The sequence below is a fragment of the Enhydra lutris genome, unplaced genomic scaffold, assembly GCF_002288905.1.
Source record: "Enhydra lutris kenyoni isolate GAN:26980312 unplaced genomic scaffold, ASM228890v2 scaffoldscaffold25, whole genome shotgun sequence".
NCBI classification, from domain to species: domain Eukaryota; kingdom Metazoa; phylum Chordata; class Mammalia; order Carnivora; family Mustelidae; genus Enhydra; species Enhydra lutris.
The window spans coordinates 23,583,207-23,604,296 of record NW_019154109.1 but is presented as its reverse complement, the minus strand read 5'-3'; the positions used below and the strand labels follow the sequence as shown (position 1 = coordinate 23,604,296).

The following is a 21,090-nucleotide window of genomic DNA, read 5'->3' as shown; positions in this document are numbered from 1 at the left end:
TTTAGTAAACAGTTTGGTTCACTGTAATAATCCACTGAATTAAAAAATAAAAGAAGATTAAAAAGCATTTCAAATGTGGGGCACCTCAGTGCCTCAGTCAGTTAAGCATCTGCCTTCAGCTCAGGTCATGATCCCAGGATTCTGGGATCAAGTACTACACCAGGCTCCTTGCTCAGCAGGGAGTGTGCTTCTTTCACTACCCCATCCCCCGCTCGTGACCTCTCATGCTATCTCTAACAAATAAATAAAATCTTAAAAAATAATAAAAAAATATTTTTTAAAAAAGCATTTCAAATGTAATTGGTAGGGATGCCTCACAATTTCTGGTAGAAGCACTAAAGTGAATACATCATTTTGCAAATAAAGATATGTTTATGTATTAAATGAGCACCAATCTTATTAAGCACTTAATTTTAATAATGGAAATGGATATTTTCATATTAAATATATCAATGCTTCTTTTACCCCAATCATTTATTTGACAACCCCAAATAGTGAGAATGAAGTCCAGAAACAATGATCATTCAAAGACACTTTCAGGAAACAAAATTAAAGGCATAATCTTTGCACTAAGATATGTCTCTCTCCCTCACCAGAAAACATCTGTGAAGTCCTATTACAAGTTAGCAACTGGCTGAATTTAGAGATCTAAAAATTACGCTAGGTCATCGGATTTTCTCAAAACCCCTAAACATAGTGGTCATCAACCTGAAAAGGAAAGAAGGCTGCTAGAGGAAAAGGCACAAGCAACAAGAGAAATGACAACTAACCTCTAAATCCTCTCTAAAGACAGCACTGAATTACAGGGTTGCAAAATCTAAGCAGGGGACACCTGGGGGGCTCAGTTGGTTGTGTCTGCCTTTGGCTCAAATCATGATCTCAGGGTCCTGGGATCAAGCCCCCAAGTCGGGCTCCCTGCTCAGTAGGGAGTCTGCTGCTCCCTCTGCCCCTCTTCCCTAGTTTGCACTCTCTCTCTCTCACAAATAAAATCTTATTTAAAAAAAAAGAAACTAAGCAGTACTCAATTTTTTAAAAAATTACATCATTGAAAGTCTTTGTAACCCAGAATTTATTTCCACTTTCAAAAGTTATAAATGGTAATGAAATACTCAGATCAGTCCACAAATCATCCATGGTATCTCATTATTATTACAATATCCAACAGCATGTATAATAACGTTGTTATTGGAAAATGCATTCAGAGTTCCAACATGGAAAGAAAGGACTGTTTTTCTAATGTCACAGCCTTGTTAATGAGACAGTAAGTCCTCCTTTCACCCACATCAGTAGGCGGGAGGAGGTAGGAAGAAGCAGGCAAACGAGAGCAGGGACCAAGGTTCCAAAGTCAACTGCTGAGGTTGAGAAACAGCAGTTAGGACATAAAGGCTGCATCATCCTGTGAAAATGTACACAGGTGTTGGGATTTTTAAGATGGGAGAAACAAGGGACGCCTGGGTGGCTCAGTTGGTTAAGCAGCTGCCTTCGGCTCAGGTCATGATCCCAGTATCCTGGGATCGAGTCCCACATCGGGCTCCTTGCTCAGCAGGGAGCCTGCTTCTCCCTCTGCCTCTGCCTGCCATTCTGTCTGCCTGTGCTTGCTCTCTCTCCCTCTCTCTCTCTGACAAATAAATAAAATCTTTAAAAAAAAAAAAAAAAAAAGATGGGAGAAACAAGAGTGGGAAATGAAAAAACGTTTTCACCTTTTCCCCCTTCCACTCATCCTTTCTATGTTCCCTTTCCCCTTCCATCTGAGGAAAAGTCCCATGAGATCAGAGGACTCTTCCCAGGAATCCAGGCAAATGACCCTTCTTTTTAAGTGATTTTATCATCACTTGTACAAGGAGAGAAAGCTTACGAACAATGGTATGTCTGATCAAACTAAGAAATCAGAAAAAGAATCTTAGAAAGACATGCATCCAATGCTTTGGCTACTTCAACTGTTAAGCTTCAGCTGAAACTGAAAGCTTTTCATCTGCAAAGCTCATTCACCCAAGATTTCTTCTCCAGTTATGTTAGATAACTATGAAACAAAAAGACATAATACAGTCACAAGACTGAGTACATACGAGCATACATATATAGATAAGCAAAAAAGACAAATTCTGCACAGGAAGAGACTCTGAAGAAATAAAAATTTTAATAGTGTGTCTTTGGATACTACATAATCTGTGTTTCCAAATAAGAAGGTATTTTATGAGTCCAATAGCAAATGATCAAGTTAGGAAATATGTGAAACAAAACAAAACAAAAAATCTGTGAAACAGATAACACATAGAAAAATACTGCAAAATTACCTAGGGTCCTAGATATATATTTTACTATTTTGTTCTCTTGTAGCATTTTTTTCTGTGTACACATCTATTTTTATATAATTATATATACAACATACAGTTTGTATTTTACAGTCCTGATTTCTGCTTTTTCCACTTAATATTAAATTGTGAACATTTTCTGGGCCCCTGTATCTTTGAAATAACATAAATTTCAAGAGTTACCTAGTATCCTATTATATGGATGTACAATAATTTAACAATTCCCCTACTGCAGATCATTTAGTTTGCACCAAGTTTTCACTCAAAAAATAGAGTTTCATGATCACTCATATAAAACTTTTAATGCATGACTGGTTATTTCTCTAGGACAGATTAATTACACATGGCTTGATAATAAAAGGATATGAAAACTTTAAGGCTTCTGATACATACTACTTAACTGCTTTTCAAGATGGCTCTAAGACTTGCCAGTTCTACTAGGAACCTATACATGTGCCCAAGTAGGTACATATACATTTAATGTTTAGAATTTAAGATTTATAAATTGAAGTTTTCCCATTAAAATTATACATATTGTCTTGTTCACCTAAATCTTTACCAACAAAGATTATACTGAACTACTTCACAAGATTAGCTGAGATCAGAAGCATTTGTGTTCGTGTTTGTAAATGAAAAAGAAACAAGAGGGAGGGCTAGCGATTATAAAATATCTGGTGTCTTGATGAGTCAAAGTGCAAGTTTAATTTACTCACAACAAGGACAGTTCTCCAGAAGAAGACGGCAAATGAACCAATTCCCAAGAAGGCGGTGATAAGTACAGGTTTCCATGGCAAGCCATAAAAATCAGGCCCAGGCTGAACATCATCAGGCAATGTTGCGACTAACTGAAACAGAAATATTGGAAATAACAAGAATCCATGAAGAATTTAGAACAGAACAGTCACAAAGAACCATCCACAGAAATTCTAAACCGACCTCCACCAGGTAACTACCCCCTCAAAATTCTTTAGTAGCTTCCACTGCTTCAATAGAGATGGGATACTGGCAGCCTCTTATTTCTTGTCTGGCTTCAAGTATTTCTGAATATTATGAATCTAAATGTATTTACGCTGAACACATACTTCCAGTTTGCAACAGGACCTACCACATCATGTCGTCTTGGACACGTCTAATCTCTTTGGATCAGACTTTCCTTAGTTAACTCATAACTTAAAAAGCCACATAAAACACAATATTGAACACCCTAGAGAGAAAATCAATTTGTATGGCGGCAAATAAAAGCAAAATGATAGCGAATAACCCAAATAATGTGCTTCTCCTCTAAGATTTTCCATCTTTATTCTACTGTTACATAAAAAAAGCTGAGTAAGCTCAGACGGCTCCGCGTAACTGGTCCAGACCGCGGCTCTGAATGTAACCGTCTTCTACATAACGCCGTGCCTGCATTTTAAACGCTTCCTTGAATACAGTTGTATGAAACACTGTCCCACCTTCTACGAGCACACAGCTACCATGCTGGTCCCAACCCAAACAATGCCAGAGGTCACTAGAAAAGGACCCCAAGAGATCGTGACTTTCTACCGGAAAATAACAAAGCGCCTGCTACAATCTAAGAAATCAGTAAAAAATTAACAGGGGACGAAACCTTAAAATCACTCCCCCCGGCTTCCCCAAACAGCACTGCAACGTCTTGCCTGCCTCGGCCCCGACCCACTCCAGTTCTCCCTCCACCCGTCAGCGCGCCAACTCCGCTCACAACTCGTCTACCCGCCTGCCGGAGCTGGGGTCCCTCCCTGGTCATGGGGAGCCTCACCTCCAGTAGCTTGGCTATGAGGGCTGCGTAAAGGACCGACAGGGGTCCCAGAAGCTCCGAGTCCCCGGGGGAAGCGGTGACAGAAGGCACAGTGGCAGGAACTGAGTCCATCGTGAGGGGGCAGCTGAGAGACGGCACGTTCCCCCCTCGGAACAGCACCGAAGGCCACTTTCCCACCGCTTCCTCCCCCGGAAAAGATCCGGCGGAGGAGGCGGCCACTGGGAGTGAACTTCGCCTTCCTCAGGCGAAGGCACTCTCTGCCGTACGCCTCCAGGAAATACGTCATCAGACAATGCCCCTTTTATGACGTAAAGGCGCCTACGGAGGCCCGGCCCGCGGTAGGCGGGGCCACGGCGGACGGAACCAACGGTCGCCGGAGCGGCCGCCGGAAGGCGGCGCGCTGACAGAAGCCTCACCTGCCGCAGGAGCTGGGGCCTCCGTGTCAGAGGAGCAGGGGCTGGGACTGGAGCGAAACCTCCCGCTCATGCCCCTCAAGGCTAGCCTTGTGACACTGCGTGCCGAGACCGCAGGCACCTGTCCCACTGCCCAGACGGGAGAGCAGCCTCTCCCACGCCCCGAGTAAAGACACCCTCCCCGGTTCTCCAGAGCGAGGCCTGGCTGCCCGAGTATCTCCAGTTCCCCGAAGCTCCGCTTTCCCCTTCCTAGTCCACAGGCTCACGCTGTCTCACATTCCTGCTGGTGCTCTGGAGTAAGGCTTCTTCTAAAGAGCCACGTCATTACCACACCATACCCAAGGGTCCCGTAGGTTATAGTTACGTGACTTTTGGAAAAGGACGGGGAATATGCATAGGCACGTTCTAAAAGTTGAAAAAACTGGGCGCCTGGGTGGCTCAGTGGATTAAAGCCTCTGCCTTCGGCTCAGGTCATGATCTCAGGGTCCTGGGATCGAGCCCCGCATGGGGCTCTGCTCAGCGGGGAGCCTCCCCCCCCCCATGCCTGCCTCTATACTTGTGATCTGTCAAATAAATAAATAAAATCTTAAAGAAAAAATAATAAATAAAAGTTGAAAAAACTGAGGACATGTAAAAGGGACAATGATGTTTGTAAATCTTTAAAGGTATGTCTTCCAGTTTAATATAAAAATTCAGAACAATCAGGAAAATCCTCAAAAAGAAGAGCAATGGAGGTGGGGAGGGGAGGTGAAAACAGGCCACACAATTAAAACAGTAGGGAACTGACCCAAGAATACAGATGGATTATGAACAGAACAGAAAATCCAAAAATACACCCAACTGCACTGAAAATTTAGAATATAATAAAAGTCAGCTGGGGAAGAAGACTTTAATAAGTGACATTAGTATAACTAAGCCATATGGAAAATGTTAAAATTGGATTTTTTTTCATAAGGATAAATTCCAAATGATCAGAAACCTGAATGTAAAAAATGAAAACAAGTACCAGGAGACATGAGTGAGTTTCTCCATGTATTATGAGTGATCAAAATTCCTAATTATGCCCCAAAATCCAAGAGAAAAGAATTGCCAACAACTTGAAAATAAAAAATGTGCCTAGCCCCTGCATGCAAAAAAATACGAAATGTCAAAAAAGTTTGACAACCAGAGAAAAAATATTTGTAACATTAGAGACAAAGAGTTAATATTCCTAAAGTATGAAGAACTGTAGAAGTAAGCAGAGAAGAAAACAGCCCCAAACCTATAGAAAAATGAGCCAAAATAAAAGAATCAGCAGTTCTCAGGAAAAGAAATAGGAAAAGCTCACAAACATACGGAAACATGCACTGCCTCACTCATAATAAAAGAAAAACAAATTAAACCTACACTGAGATACCATTTCTCACTTATACTGGCAAGATCTAAAACATCTGACAACATACTCTATTGGTGAGAGAATGTAGGGGAAACAAGTACTCTCACATGTTGCTCATCGTTCCCCAAAACGACACAACCTCTATGAATGGGAATTTAGCATCATCTCTCCAAATTGTGTATTTACCTTTTAATGCAACAATCCCACTTCTAAAGATCTCAAAGATACTGTGGACACAACAAATGTTAAATAGATATATAAACAAAACTATGTTAATCCAGCGTTATTTATAAGAACAAAAGACTACAACCAACCAAAATGTCCATCAGTAGAAGAGGTGCTGAATACACTGAAGTTTACTGTGAAACTGGAAAAAAATAAATTTTATATACTGCTAGGGTATGGTTTCCAGAATGTTTTTTTTTTTTTAAAGGAGGGGTGGAAAAATGTAGAATACTACTTTTACGTAAGAAAGTAATGAGACAAATAAGTATTTTTTATGGCTCTGAGATAAAATTCACATACAATAAATGGCATATATTCAAAGTGCACAATCTGATAAGTTTCGACACACGAATACACCTGTGAGAACCTCATCACATTCCAACTGAACATATCCTTCACCTCCACATGTCTCTTCATCCCACCTCCTGCCACTTACGGACTGGGCCTGTCCAAACAGAAGTTCTCTATCATAATAGTTTGCATTTCCTACAGTTTTATATATGAAATTTATAATCACCATGTATCCTACTTCCCTGGCTTACCTCACCAGCACAGACATTCCCCCATGTTGCCGCATTCATCAATAGGTAACTATTCCTTTTCATTGCTGAATGGAATGAATTTCACTGGATGGACCTAGCACAATTTGTTTATTTATTCAGCTATTGACGGGCATTTGAATTTTTCTCAGTTTTTAGCTTTTATGAATAGAGAGGCTATGAATATTGATGTACAAGTACATGGATGTAGATGCAGAATTTATTTTTTCAAGGGTACATGCTTAGGAAAGGGATGGTTGGAGCATCTGACATACACCTTTCTAAGAAACTAACAATCAATTTTCCAAGGTGATGAACCACTGTACATCCCCCACCAGAAGTGTATATTTCCAGCTTCTCCACATCTTCTCCAATACTTGGTATTTTAATTTAAATCATTCTTTTTAATTTTAGTCATTCTAATAAGTATGTATGATAATTCATGGTGATTTTAATTTGCATTTCGCTGAGAAGTAATGATGTTGAGCATTTTTTCATGTGCTTATTTCCTATGCACACATCTTATTTGGTGAAGTGTTAACTTTACTGGTTTATTTCTTATGAATGAGCTTTAAGAGTTCTTTATACATTCTGCATATTAAGTCCTTGTTCATATATACGCTTTGCAACGATTTTCTCCTAATCTGTGCCTTGTCTTTTCATTCACTTAACAGTGTATTATGAAAAGCAGGAATTTTTATTTTGATGAAATCCAAATTATCAAATTTTTCTTTTATGAATGAATCTTTTTTCGGTGTTAAATCTAAGAAGTCTTTGCTTAACTTTTTTCTGTAAGTTTTATGGTTTTAGGTTTTACATTCAGTTCAATGAAGCATTTTGAGTTCATTTATGTTTATGACTGAGCTATGAATTAATTTTTTTGCACAGGGATATATCCAATAGTTCCAGTCCTGTTTGTTGAACAGACATCTCTTTCTCCACTTTGTTTCTACCTTTGTCAGAAGTCCATTGCCAGGTATGTATGGATCTACTTCTGAACTGTCTATTCTATTCTAGTGATCTTTTTGTCTATCTTACATTGATACCATGCTCTCCTAATTACCATAACTTTATCGTAAGTCTTGAAATCAGGTCATGTTTGTATTGTTCAAGGTCCTTGGAATTTTCTATATGAATTGTATAATCAGCTTGTCGTCTTCTACCAAAAAATCCTCCTGAGATTTTGATCAGGATTATGTTGACTCTGGGGATCAAAATGGGGAGCTTAATATTTAACACACTGTTTGTCATAGTGACAATATGATAGCTTAACAATATTTAGTCTTCTGACTCTCAAACAATGGATATCTCTCCATATTTAGGTCTTCAATTTTCTATCAGCAATATTTTATAGTTTTCAGTTATAAGTCTCACGGTATTGCCAGATATATCCTTAAGTACTTCATATATTTTGATGCTATTGTACACAGAAGACTTTAGTTTTAATTTCCAACTCTTCATTGCTAGTACATAGAAATACAGATGCTTTTAGATGTTAATCTTTATCGGGCAACCTTACTAAACTGTAGCTTTTTTGTAGATTCCACCAGATTTTTTTCATAGATGTTCAATGTCTGCAGATAAAGACAGTTTTACTCCTTCCTTCCCAATCTGTATGCTCTTTCTTTCTTTTTCTTGCCTTAGTACACTGGCCATTGTCTCACTGTGCCCCACTTCAGTGCTGAATAGATGTGGTGAGCGTGGACATCCTTATTTCTGATCTTAGGGGGACAATTATCCACCACTAAGTACGATGTTAGTTAAGTTTTTCATAGAGGCTATTTTAAGCCCCCTTCTATTCCTAGTTTGCTGCTATTGTTTTTAGCATCAGTAATCAACATTTGATTTTTTTTCAAATGCTTTCACTCGAGCTGAATATTTGGATTTTATTTTTTAAATTTGTTAATATGTTATTTACACTGACTGATTTTCTAATGCTAAATGAATCTTGCATTCTTAGGATAAACCATGCTAGGTCATTATGTATTATACTTTTTATATGTTGTTGGGTTTGATTTGCTAAAAATTTTAGAGTTTTTGTGCCTACATTCATGGCGGATACTGGTCTGGGGTTTTCTTTTCTTGTTATATCTCTGTCTGGTTTGAATTGGGAAGTATCTTCCCATCTTCAATTCTCTAAGAGTGAGTTTATATAAGTTTTTTTCTTCCTAACAAGTTTCATTGAATTCACCAGTGAAGCCATCTGGGCCTGGAGTTCTCTTTGTAGAAAGATTTTTAATAAACTCAATTTCTTTAATAGCCATAGGTTATTTAGGTCATTTGTCTGTGGAGGAAGCTTTTCCAATTTGTGTCTTAGATGCTATTTCTTCATCTCAGCCACACTGTCAAATTAAGTGACATAAATTTTCATAATATTCCCTTTTTATTGTTTTAATTTCTGTAGAACCTGTAGTGATGTCCCCATATGATCACAGACATTGGTAATGTGTCTCCTCCTTTATTTCCCTGATCACTCTGGCTACAGGTTAATCAATTTTATTAATCTCAAAGAACCAGCTTTTATTTCCATTGGTTTTCCTTTTGTTTTCTATTTTATTAATTTATGCTCTTTATTTCTTTTCCTCTGCTTCTAGGGGATCAATCTGCTCTTTATCCTAGTCTCTAATAGTAGAAATGGAGGTCACTAGTCTGGGACCTTTCTTTTCTAATATAAATAGTGCTATAAATTTCCAAGTAGTGCTTTACTGTTACTACACAAACTTGATATGTGTTTTCATTTTCATTCAGCTCAAAATACTGATTTCCCTTTAGATATCTTTGGCCCATAAGTTATTCAGAAGTATGTCAGTTGGTTTCCAAATATTTGGGGACTTTCAAGAGATCTTTCCATTACTGATTTCTAATTTAGTTTTACTATGGCCAGAGAATATACTTTGTCTGATTTGAATCTCTCTGTATTTTGAACACTTGCTTTACGGTCCAGAATATGACTTGTCTTGGTAGATGCCCCATGTGCACTCAAAAAGCATATATATTCTGCTCTTCGTTACCATAGTCTACCTTCCCATGATCTTGTATTACTTCATGTGCATAAGAACTTTATAAGAGTTATTACCATTTCTTCCTCTCCTCACCTTCATATTATTGTTGTCATATTTTTACTTTTATATATTTTTAAACCCATGCTACAAAAAGTTGAATTTTGAAGATATTTAAATAGTAAAATAATGGTTTTATATAACTACTTACACAGTTACCATTCCTGGCATTCTTCACCCCCTTTCTATGGCTTGACTATTTTCATCTGTCATTTTCTTTATGCCTAAAGGTCTTCCTTTAACATCTCTTATGGCACAGATGTGCTGGTGAATTCATTCAGCTCTTGTACATTGGGAAAAAATCTTCAATCTTTGTTTTACAAAATTATTTTGCTGTGATATTATAGGTCAACAATATTGTTCAAGTATGTTAAAAGATATTATTCTACTGTATTCTCCCTTGCCTTCTGACAAGAAATCATGATGTTAGCCTTATCTTAATCCCCTCTATGTAAAATGCCTTTTTTCCTCTCTGCTTTTAAGATTGCTCTTTATCACATATTATGGGCAATTTAATTATTACCTCAATGTAGTTTTCTTCATGCTTCGTATGTTTGGGTTTCATTGAACTTCCTGAGTATATGATCTACAGTTTTCATAAATTTTAGATATTTTTAGTCATTATGTCTTTAAATATTTTTCTGAACACCTCTTCTATCCTGTCCTCTAGTGATTCCAGTTACATTTATTAGGCTGCTTGAAAGTGTCTCACAGCTCACAGGTGACCTCATCATTTTTCTTGAGTCGTTTTTCCTTATGTATTTCATTTTGGATAGCTTCTATAGTTATGCCTTCAAGTTCACTAACCTTTTCATCTACGATGTCTAGTCTGGCATTCATCCCAACCAGGGTGCCACTGCAGTTGTCAACCTGTAAGATTGATTTGGGTCTTTTTTTTTTTTTTTAATCTTTCATGTCTCCACTTAACTCCTAACATCCGAAATACAGTAATAATAACTATTTTAATACCCTTGCCTAATTCTAACATCTCTGGTAGTTCTTGGTTGGTTTTGGAGGGTTGATTTTTCTCCTCTTCATGTTTATATTTTCTTGCCTCTTTGCATGCCTGGTAACCTCTGACTGGATGTCATGTATTATGAACAAATGTGATGGTTAATTTTGTGTCAACTCCTCTAGTTATGGAGTAACCAAATTAAACCTTATTTTTGGGTGTGTCTGTGAAAGTGTTTCCATGTGAAATTAGCACTTGAAACGATGTCCTCTGTAAAGGAGGTTGCCCTTCCCGCTATAGGTAGGCAACATCCAATCCATTGAGGGCCTGAACAGAACAAACTGCGAAAGGAATTCACCCCTTCCTGCCTGATTCCTTGAGCTGGGACATCATTTTTCTTCCACCCTTGGTACTTCTGGTTCTCAGGCCTTCAGACCATCAGCTCCCCTTTGGACTCAGCCTGAATTAGGCCAATGCCTTCCTGGGTCTCCAGCTTACAGACAGCAGACTGTGGAATTTCTCAGCCTCCAATTGTGTGTATGTCAATTCCTTATAAAAAAAAACCTCTTCTACTTATCCATCGGCGTATGGGGGTCCCATATTTGTTTTGTTTCTCTAGAGAACCTTGACTAATAATAACAAACATTCTTGAGCATTGTTCTGTTTGCTCAGATACTTTGATTCTTTTGGATCTTGCTTTTAAGGTTTGTTAGGCAAGATGAGCAGATTTAGTCTGAGGTGACACCCTTCTGAGTACTTTATGCAATTCTCCTGGAATTATAAGGTATATTCTTGGCCTTGTGTCAGGAACTACTCCCTCTAATCACTTGGACGGTTTCTCTGACATTGAATAATGTCAAACTCATATGCTGATGAATACTCAAAGGGGACCTTTCACAGATCCCACAGTTCGCTCTCCGTGCTGCGTTCTCCCCTTGGTACTCAGCCCTATGAACTCTAGCTGCCTCGCTTTCCCTGGACTCTCAGCTCCATCTCCTCAATTCAGGGTTCTTCACGTCTATGTTACAACCAGGGAACTCTTCCAGTGCAGTATGCAGCCATAACTGCAGGGCTCACAGCACTAGTTCGCTATCTTTCAGAAATTACTCTCCTTTGTTACCTGATGTCCGGTGTCTTGAAAACAGTTTCATTTATTTTGTCTAGGTTTTTTTTTCCTTTTCAGTTGTTTCAGTAAGGAAGGTAGATAAAGCCAGAATCTTGGCTAAATGCAAGAATCATTTGCTTATTTTTAAATAAGATAATGAAATTAATTTTTAAAATTACTCACAGAGGAGGGTAATAACAGGTTCAATGGAACTGAGACAAAGCCTAGACTTCTCTGAAGTTTCACAAATTGTTTTATAAACTGGCATTGGATCTTGTAAATATGTTAGATACTTATCAAACAAGACAAAGCAAAACAAAAAATATTTTAAAGTAACCCTTAAAAAGTGCAAGCAAAAATGAAACAGTTGCTAACTGTGAATCAAACTGATGGCAGGAGAACAGAAAGGAATCATTTTTAAGCATGTACTAGAGGGATATACCTTAAAAACAAAAATAACTGCAAAACATCCTGAAAACATTTTCAGTAACAAACATGTTACTGAACATATAGTGTTGATATAGGTATTTTTAAAGTTGTTTGAATATTGTACAATAAAAAATAAATGTGTTGACATCATGGAAACCTGAGATTTTCAACACCGGAGAAAGAAAGTACATGTGTAAGATAGATGAGGTTAAGTAAAATCCCTCTAGCATCCTGAATTTCTTTTAGGAGTATCCGTACGGCACTAAGATGACTGTTCACACACACAAAAACTATGTCTGTCCTAGCTTTGTCCTCTGAAAAGGCCTAGAAATGTTGGCCAACTCAAAAGCAATAAACAATCTAAGTACCGAGACTGTGGTCTTTAAATACCATTTCCCATCAAAAGGAATCAGGGCCTCCCTGGAGAAAGGACTTTTTCACGATCTGGGCATGAAATGTAGATGAGCTTAGACTATCTTACCACACTAGAAAGCAAGGAAGGGATCAGTGACCACTGGGTGGTGTCAGAAAGGCCCAGAAGCCAAGGTGAAGAGGTTCCAAACTCAGAGAAACTGAACACTGAGAAGAATAAGAATTACAGCTAATTAAAACACCCCAAATATTTTTAAATTCATGACATCATAATGATCAGAAAGAGTTAGAAGAAACACACCAAAAAATCCCTTTGGCATCTTTTTATAAAGCCACAAAGACAACTCATTATTCTGGGAACTATTTAAATAGAACCAAATATTTATACTGCCTGAACTATGCAAACCAAATTTCAGTGTAAAGAATACTTGATTATAAACTTCTTTTTGGAGAAATATCCCACCCTTTAAATGAAGCAGGAACAACATGATCAGCGTATCAGCATTTTGCCGCCTATAATATATTGACAGATTTAGTCAATGTCACCAATGACTAGTGACATCAAAAATGGAAGGAGAGGGCTGCCTGGGTGGCTCAGTCATGATCTGACTCTTGATTTCAGCTCAGGTCGTGATCTAGAGGTCATGAGATCGAGCTCTGCGTTGTTTTCTGTACTCAGTGCAGAATCTGCCCGAGATTCTCTCTCTCCTTCTCCCTCTGCCCTTCCCCCGCTTCTGTGCACATTCTTTCTCTTTTTCTCTCTTTCTAAATATATAAAATCTTTAAAAAAAAAAAAAAAAAAAGAGGAGCATCTAGTCATTAGACACCTCCTGCTGAAAGTACACATCTCCTACTAAGTATCTTTGCCAATCATATCGAGCCTGAATCTGACTACTGATTCCCAGTAAATACAAAGAACCAGGGAAACCTGTTCAGTCTTATTGGAGGCTGTGGTTAGCAAGATACAGACCCTGATAACCCCTAGAAGCTAAACGAGCCTATTTCCGCAGTAAATACATTCCAACAGCACTAAACAAACAAAAGGAGAAATCTACAGAGGAAATGATATCCGTAACTTCCCACTGAAATAATCAGAAAATCAGGTAGAGAGCAACAGGCAGCAAGCAGCTGTGACCCCTGAGGGAAGAGAAACAGATGAGGTGAGCCTGGAGATCACCCAGCTTTCTACCAGGAGGCACTTTCTAGGCCTCAGTACAGGGAGGGAGAAACCCTGTGAGTCCCCCAATCTCGCCAAGGAGGCGGAGAACAGAGTTCAGGGAGACTGAGGTATGGGAACCGGGCCAGGAAAAGCACCAGAAAGAGGAGAACTACAAAAAAAGAGTTCTAGAAATCTGCAAGGGGGTTTCCTTCCATCTTCGCTGAATCTGAGGCAGCACCTATATAAAGTAAGATGTTTAATGGAAGATCTGAGGATGGGCAAAAAGCACGGCTTCCAGGACCCTGGAAGCTGAAGAGTTCCCAGAGTGAACAAGGGCCTGGGAGGCGAATCATGTTCCAGCCAGTTAGAGCAACCTGACCCTGCTGAACGCTCAAGGCATTCAGCAGACTCCAGGAGAATCACGCCTTAGGAGCAGGGCTATTCTAACTCTCGAATAAAGACTACTGCGTACACATCCCTAACAAATCTTAAAAACAAGACTAGAAAGGATCAAGCTGATCCCCAGGTAACAACAGTCCAGGCAAAGCAAACTCCAACACTTTTTAAAGGAAGCCACTATAAAGCAGGTACTCAACAGTGTAACATTCACCGCGCCTAGCATCCAGCAACAAATCACCAGACATGTAAAAAAGCAGGAAAATATGTCCCATGAGGAGGAGATAAACCAATCTCTAAAAATAGACCAAGAAGTTGCAACGGAGATGACAGAATTAATTTGCTTAAAAGAACTTTAAAGAATTATTTTGAAGTATATTAAGAATTAAAAGAAAGCCATGACCATATTGACAAAAGATAGAAGATACAAAATAGAATTAAGTGCACCTTTAAGAGCTGAAAAATAAAATATCAGAAATGAAAATTTCACAAAAGGTCAATGAATGTGAAGACAGTAATGGGAATATCTAAACAGAAGCAAAGACGTAAGAGACCGAAAATCAACAAAAGAACAGGGCCTCAGTGACCTATGGAACAGTATAGTGGTCTTAACATACATGTAATTAGAGTCCAAGAAGGAAAGGCAAGAGAGGAGGGATACAAAAAAATCTAAAGAAATAATGTGAAAACTCATCAAACCGTATACAGTAAGAGTGACTTTTACTAAAAGTAATCATGGTTCAATTAACCTGACTTTTTAAAAAGGTGTGTTTATTCACAGATGACATGACCATCTATCTGCCCAGAGAAGCCTATGAAATGTGCAAAAAAAAATCCTACAACTAATAAATTTAATCGTATTAAGATACAAGGTCAATATACAAACACCAACTGTATTTCTATAAACACAAAACAACTATAAATGAGATGTAAGAAAGACACCATTTACAACATCAGAAGTCACAAAAAACACAAGCTTATGTAAACAATATGCATGAAACCAGTACACAGAGACTAAGGAAGTTTCTCAGCAGTGTCCTGTAGGTCTCTTACAGACCTTCTTTAGATCTGTGTAGATGAACTTAGTTCTTAGATTAGAAGCCTTAATATTTGTTGATATCAATTCTTCTTAAACTCATCTATAGATTCAACACAGTAACAAAATCTCACCAAGTTTTTTTTATAAAAATTACTGTTGGTTCTAAAATTTCTAGGGAAATGCAAAGAAACCAAGATAGCCAAAACAATTTTGCCAAAGGACTACCCGATTCTAAGACCCACTATAAAGCTATACTAATCAGAAAAGTGTGTTATTATCTTAGAATAGAAACATAAATCAATGGAACAGATTTGAGTCCAGAGGGACCCACAAATATGGTCAGCTGATTTCAACTCAAGGTACCAAGGTAATCTCAAGGGAAAAGAATGCTACAGGAGCAACTGGATATCCATAGGAGGAAAAAAATAAAATGTGACACCATTCACAAAAATCAACTCAACATGGAGCAAAGATCTAAGCATGAAAAGTATTAACTATAAAACTTCTGGAAGAAAACATGAGAAAATATTTGCGTCTTCGGAATGGCCTATGATTCCTTGGGCAGGAAACAAAAGGCACTAACCATGAAAGTAAAAATTAACAAAATGGTATTCTATCAAAATTACAGGGACGCCTGGGTGGCTCAGTTGGTTAAGCAGCTGCCTTCGGCTCAGGTCATGATCCCAGCGTCCTGGGATCGAGTCCCACATCGGGCTCCTTGCTCTGCAGGGAGCCTGCTTCTCCCTCTGCCTCTGCCTGCCATTCTGTCTGCCTGTGCTCGCTCTCCCTCTCTCTCTCTGATAAATAAATAAAATCTTAAAAAAAAAAAAATTACAAATTTGCGGGGCGCCTGGTGGCTCAGTGGGTTAAAGCCTCTGCCTTTGGCTCAGATCATGGTCCCAGAGTCCTGGGATCAAGCCCCAGATTGGGCTCTCTGCTCAGCATGGAGTCTGTCCCCGCCCCCCCCGCCACCTGCCTCTCTGCCTACATGTGATCTGTGTCTGTCAAATAAATAAATAAAATCTTAAAAAAGAAACTTTTTTAAAAAATTACAAATTTGCTCTTCAAAAACAGTGTCAAAAAACTGAATAGCCAGGAAATAAACCAGAAGAAATTATTCATAATACACATCTGACAAAGAAGTTGTATCCAAAATATATGAAGAACTCTTAGACCTTAGTATTTAGAAGGAAAAGAACCCAGTTTAAGAAAGGGCAAGGGGCGCCTTGTGGCTTAGTTGGTTAAGTGTCTGCCTTTGGCTCAGTTGTGATCTTAAGGTCCCGGGACTAAGCCCCAAGTCAGGCTGCCTACTCACCAGGAAGTCTGTTTCTCCCTCTCCCTCTGCCTCCCCCAAGCTCACTCTCTCTCTCAAATAAATAAAAGCTTTAAAAAAAAAAAAAAAAAAAGGCAAAAGAGGGGCACCCGACTGGCTCAGTCAAAAGAGCACACAATTCTTGATTTTGGGGTAATAAGTTCAAGTCCCACATTGGGTATAGAAACTGCTTAAATAAATAAACTTTTTTTAAAAAGGGCAAATGAAAATAAATACATAAATAAATTTAAAAAGGGCAAAAGATTTGAAAAGCTGTTTCATGGAAGAACACACAAAATATATGACCACCTGAAAACTGCTCAGCATCATAAATCATCACAAAATACGACTAAAACCACAAAGACATGCCTACTGGAATGGCTACAATTTAGGACTGGTAATACCAAGTGTTCGCAAATATGGGACCAACTGGAAGGGTCATAAATTGCCAGCGGAAGAAGACATTGGGACACTTCTGAGAATTGTCTGGCAGCTTCTTTTAAGATAAAGCAAACTGACCATTTGGCTGGGCAGTTTTACTCCTAGGTATCACTCCCATTTTATAATTATAATTGTACAACAGGAAAACCTAATCTGTAGTGAAAAAAAGTGTTGCCAGGAGCAGGTGGTAAGGGAGATAAACTGGGGAGGTACATGAGAAGCTTGTGTGAATGAAGGAAATGTTCCATGTCTTGGTTATGACTGTTTTTACATGAGTGAATACATTTGTTAAAACTCACTGAGCTGTATTATTAAAATGGGTACTCTTTACTGTCTATAATTTATATCTGATTTTAAGTTGATTTTAAGATATATAGCAACCCACTACAACATCTGGACCTCAAGAAGATCCTGATTTGAATAAGAGCAATTTTTAAAAAGCAGGGGAGGGGATTTCGAATGTGTCCAACCTTGGGTGATACTAAGGAATTACTGTTAAGCCGGGTAATGGGCTCATGGGCTCATTTTACAATTGTCTCTGCTTTTGTATGTTTGAAATTTTCCACAACAAAACACTTTAAAAAAGTAAAGCATAACTTCAAATGTTTAAAGGGTTATTATGTAGAAAAAGAATTCAATTCTAGGAGTCATGTGGAAGAAAATCTGGATTCAATAAGAGAATGAACATGCCAAGAGAGCAATCAGTGAGTGGCCTTGTAAGGTTAGGACACTCATGCTAGGAACTGCTGATGCCCAGATCCCGTAACCACCTGCCAGGGTGCAGGAGAGGAAACTACTACAATTTGTGAAGCTAACCACGCTGCCCTCGAAGGTCCCTTCCTGCTCTAAGACTCTATTACCTGGGGATCCCTGCATCTGCCTCCTGGTTCAGTTTTCCAGAACAAGCCAGCACCCCATTTCTCCCCAGCCCTACCAAATAATTATCTATACTGTTTGATACTTCACGGAAACGATTTCAAATGTTTTCCATTTTCCCCCATGTTCATATATATCTGAAATGCCATTTTCTTAAACCCTTTCAAAATCAGAATCATGTCTTTTACCTCTTAGAATTTTGTACTCCTAACACAATACTCTGTACATACTGGGCCATCAAAATGCCTTCTTGACAACACCTTTCAGGTCAATGTTGCTTTGTAACATTGTGCCCTTTCCCCTCACCGTTCCTGTGTCTTCTCCTACCATCCCACAAGTGGAGACCCTGTCCTATATAACCTCTGTGTCCCCCAACCCAGACCTAGAAGAGGGTTCTGGGCATAGCCACAAAGAAAATAAAGAATTCCTCCCACATCTGGAGTCTGTTAAAGTTCTGAAGTGACAAGGATTCATCCTGATGATCAAATCTGAATTTGGAGATTGCCTTAATCACTGAAAATTTCATTATTCTAACTGCACAGGTCATACCTACATTTACCTGGGTGGTTGCAAACCACCACAGCCATAGAGAAAACTGAAAAATCTTTCCCATCCTGGTGGCCTTTCTCCTGAATTCCCCAGGTATTTAATGTCTTTACACTGCCCTCTGACCACCCAAATGAGAAGTGCACAGAGGGTGAGATCCTACAAAATGCCAGGTATGGCACTAGACACTTTATCATCGAGTCATTTAATTCTTCCAACAACTAGAGTAGGCATCATCTGCATTTGGAAGATGTATGACAGCTACACAAAGTTTAGTAATTTGCCCAAGCTTCTAAAGGATGAATTGGGGATTTGAAACAAGATCATCCTGCCTCAAAACTCATGCATTTTTATGGAACAGAAAAGAAAAAAGAAAAAAACAAAAAACAAAAAACCTCTTTCCTACGCAAGTCTTGAAATAACAGAACCTAATGGAAAAATATTTTCGTGTGCGGGAGGTTACTTTCTCTACAGGTCCAAGGACAACCTGGCCTCCAACTTCTGAAAGCTTGCTCATTCCCACAATTTACCAAGAAAAATGTCCAATTTCAACAAATACCACAAGGGGGAGCTAAGTCCTAAAAAGCTTAGATCTACTTCCAGATAGATTAAATGTCTCATCTGGATCATGACTCCTTTAAGAAAGATAAATCTGAATAGATACTGTGTCATAAGTGGCTCTTTCTAAGAAACAAATCTAACCACATCCTTTTCCTGCTTAAAACCTTCCAAGTATCCCCATCCCAAACAATGTAACACTACCTGTCATGATACACAACTTCCTTTACGGTTGGCCAGCTTTCCTCCAAAGACCACGCCCCTCCCCGCCCCCCGCCCCGACTGCTCTATCTACACCAGCAAGGCTTCCTCCGCTTCCCCAAAAGGCCTTTTCTTTGTAATAGCTTCCATGTTACTTCTTCGTCCTGACTGCATGCCACCCCCATCTCTCCTCCCATCCCTTCCATTTAGCAATAGCCTACATCAACCTCCCATTTGTCCTTCAACTCCCGCCAAAACACGTCTGAGCTAATTTCTGACCTTCTCTGCCCATCCTCCCACCATGATGAATCAACTTATCCAACACCTCACTCTACCACCAGGTAAATACTTTCTGCCCATACCATGCCTCCCGTGGAAGTCCTTATCTCCCTGGAAGACTAAGAGGTCTTGGAGGAGAAGAGCCATGTTTTACACCCAGCACTGACACAGCGCATATCCCCTCCAAGGGTGGAACTGCGCTAAGAACTCATCAAATTATACACTTGTGGTTTGCTTCAGAGGCGAACATAAAGGATCGGCACAAATTTTCATAAAGACATTTTAAGCTCTTTACCTCATGCTCAAGATCAACTCAAAAACTGTAATCAATCAACATTCAATCTAAAGAAACTATGTATGTCGAACTTACCGTCTTAGTTAAATAAAATATGAATGAATATATTAAAAGAATTGCATTTTCCAAAGGTGTGACACTTGCTGGCTCTTCAGCATTTGTTTCTAGTTGCTTTTTTGCATCAACAGCATCAACAGGACTGCTTTCTGTTGTAATTATCCCTAAAATTGAGGGTAAAAATTAATATTTTATTTTAGTCTTTAGAGTAAGACTTGTTTCTCTCCATTTAAAATATCTATTGAGTGCCCACTGAATATTAGTCAGTGGCTTCTCTTAAAGACTTATATGGTTTAATGGCACCTCGCTGGCTCAGTAGGTAGAGCATGGGACTCTTGATCTCAGAGTCATGAGTTCGAACCCCATGCTGGGGATAGAGATTACTTAAAATAATAAAATATTTACTTAAAAAAAAAATATATATATATATATACACATATAGCTTTTATATGTCTTATATAAAGACTTATATAACTTACATAATTTTTCTCTTTAAAGAATTATAAAAAGAAGGGGCACCTGGGTGGCTCAGTCGGTTAAGAGTCTGCCTTCAGCTCAGGTTATGATCCCAGGGTCCTGAGACTGAGCCCCGCATCCAGTTCCCTGCTCAGCGAGGAGTCTGCTTCTCCCTCTCCCTCTGCTCCTCCCCCCCTGCTCGTACTCTCTCGCTCTCAAATAAAATAAAAATAAATAAAAATTATAAAGAGAACAAAATTCAGAATGCCCATTAGAGCCATCATACCCTTCCGCTATGAAATGAGCGCACCTCCAACAAAATCTACCCCACACCAAACGCCTCCATCATGTCCCTCCCTGGCAAGGCAACTGCTCTCTGAGCAGCAGTTAGTCGTGGGAACTGAGAAAGGCGGAATTATTTTATGTTTTTCCCACACAGACACAGTTGCCTTTAGCAAACATTTAGTGCAGGTGAAGCACTGTGTTAGAGACGTCAGGCAAACCATGAGTGAGTGTCAGCGTGCAGACCTGCAGGTGGAACAGTCCAACGCTTAGCCCGGCGCCTGGCACCTGGCGGGCACTCAGTGGCTGCTGACCGAACAGACGAATGACAGTTCCACAAAAGCGAATATGGCAAATGCCCAGAGACGCTAATGGGAACTGCTGACAGCGTGGGGGGGATCTGCCTAAGAGGTAGGATTTCAGCATTGCCTGAAAGGGTTTCACCCGCAGAGGTGATGGGGAGGGATTTCAGTTTGAATTACTTGAGTCTGGGACACGTCTTAGGAAACCACTAGAAGCTCAAGCAGCAATTAGTGATGGGTGGGGCAGGGGCCTCCTGCGTCTCCTCCAACCAGGAGACTCCATTCACTATTGATCTGGGAACCTGACCTCTGAAGTGTTCTGTGTCAGGCGAGCAT

The 21,090-nt window shown here is 39.2% G+C and overlaps 1 protein-coding gene across 1 annotated transcript in view; it reads right to left on the bottom strand.

Annotated features, from left to right (window-relative positions):
- The window catches only part of LOC111150993 (MIA family member 3, ER export factor), a 56,677-nt gene that overhangs the window by 18,397 nt on the left and 17,190 nt on the right, over positions 1-21,090 (bottom strand). The window contains 2 exon segments of the mRNA XM_022508674.1: positions 3,026-3,157; positions 19,733-19,878. Of these exon segments, the coding sequence (XP_022364382.1) occupies positions 3,026-3,157; positions 19,733-19,878 (278 nt within the window).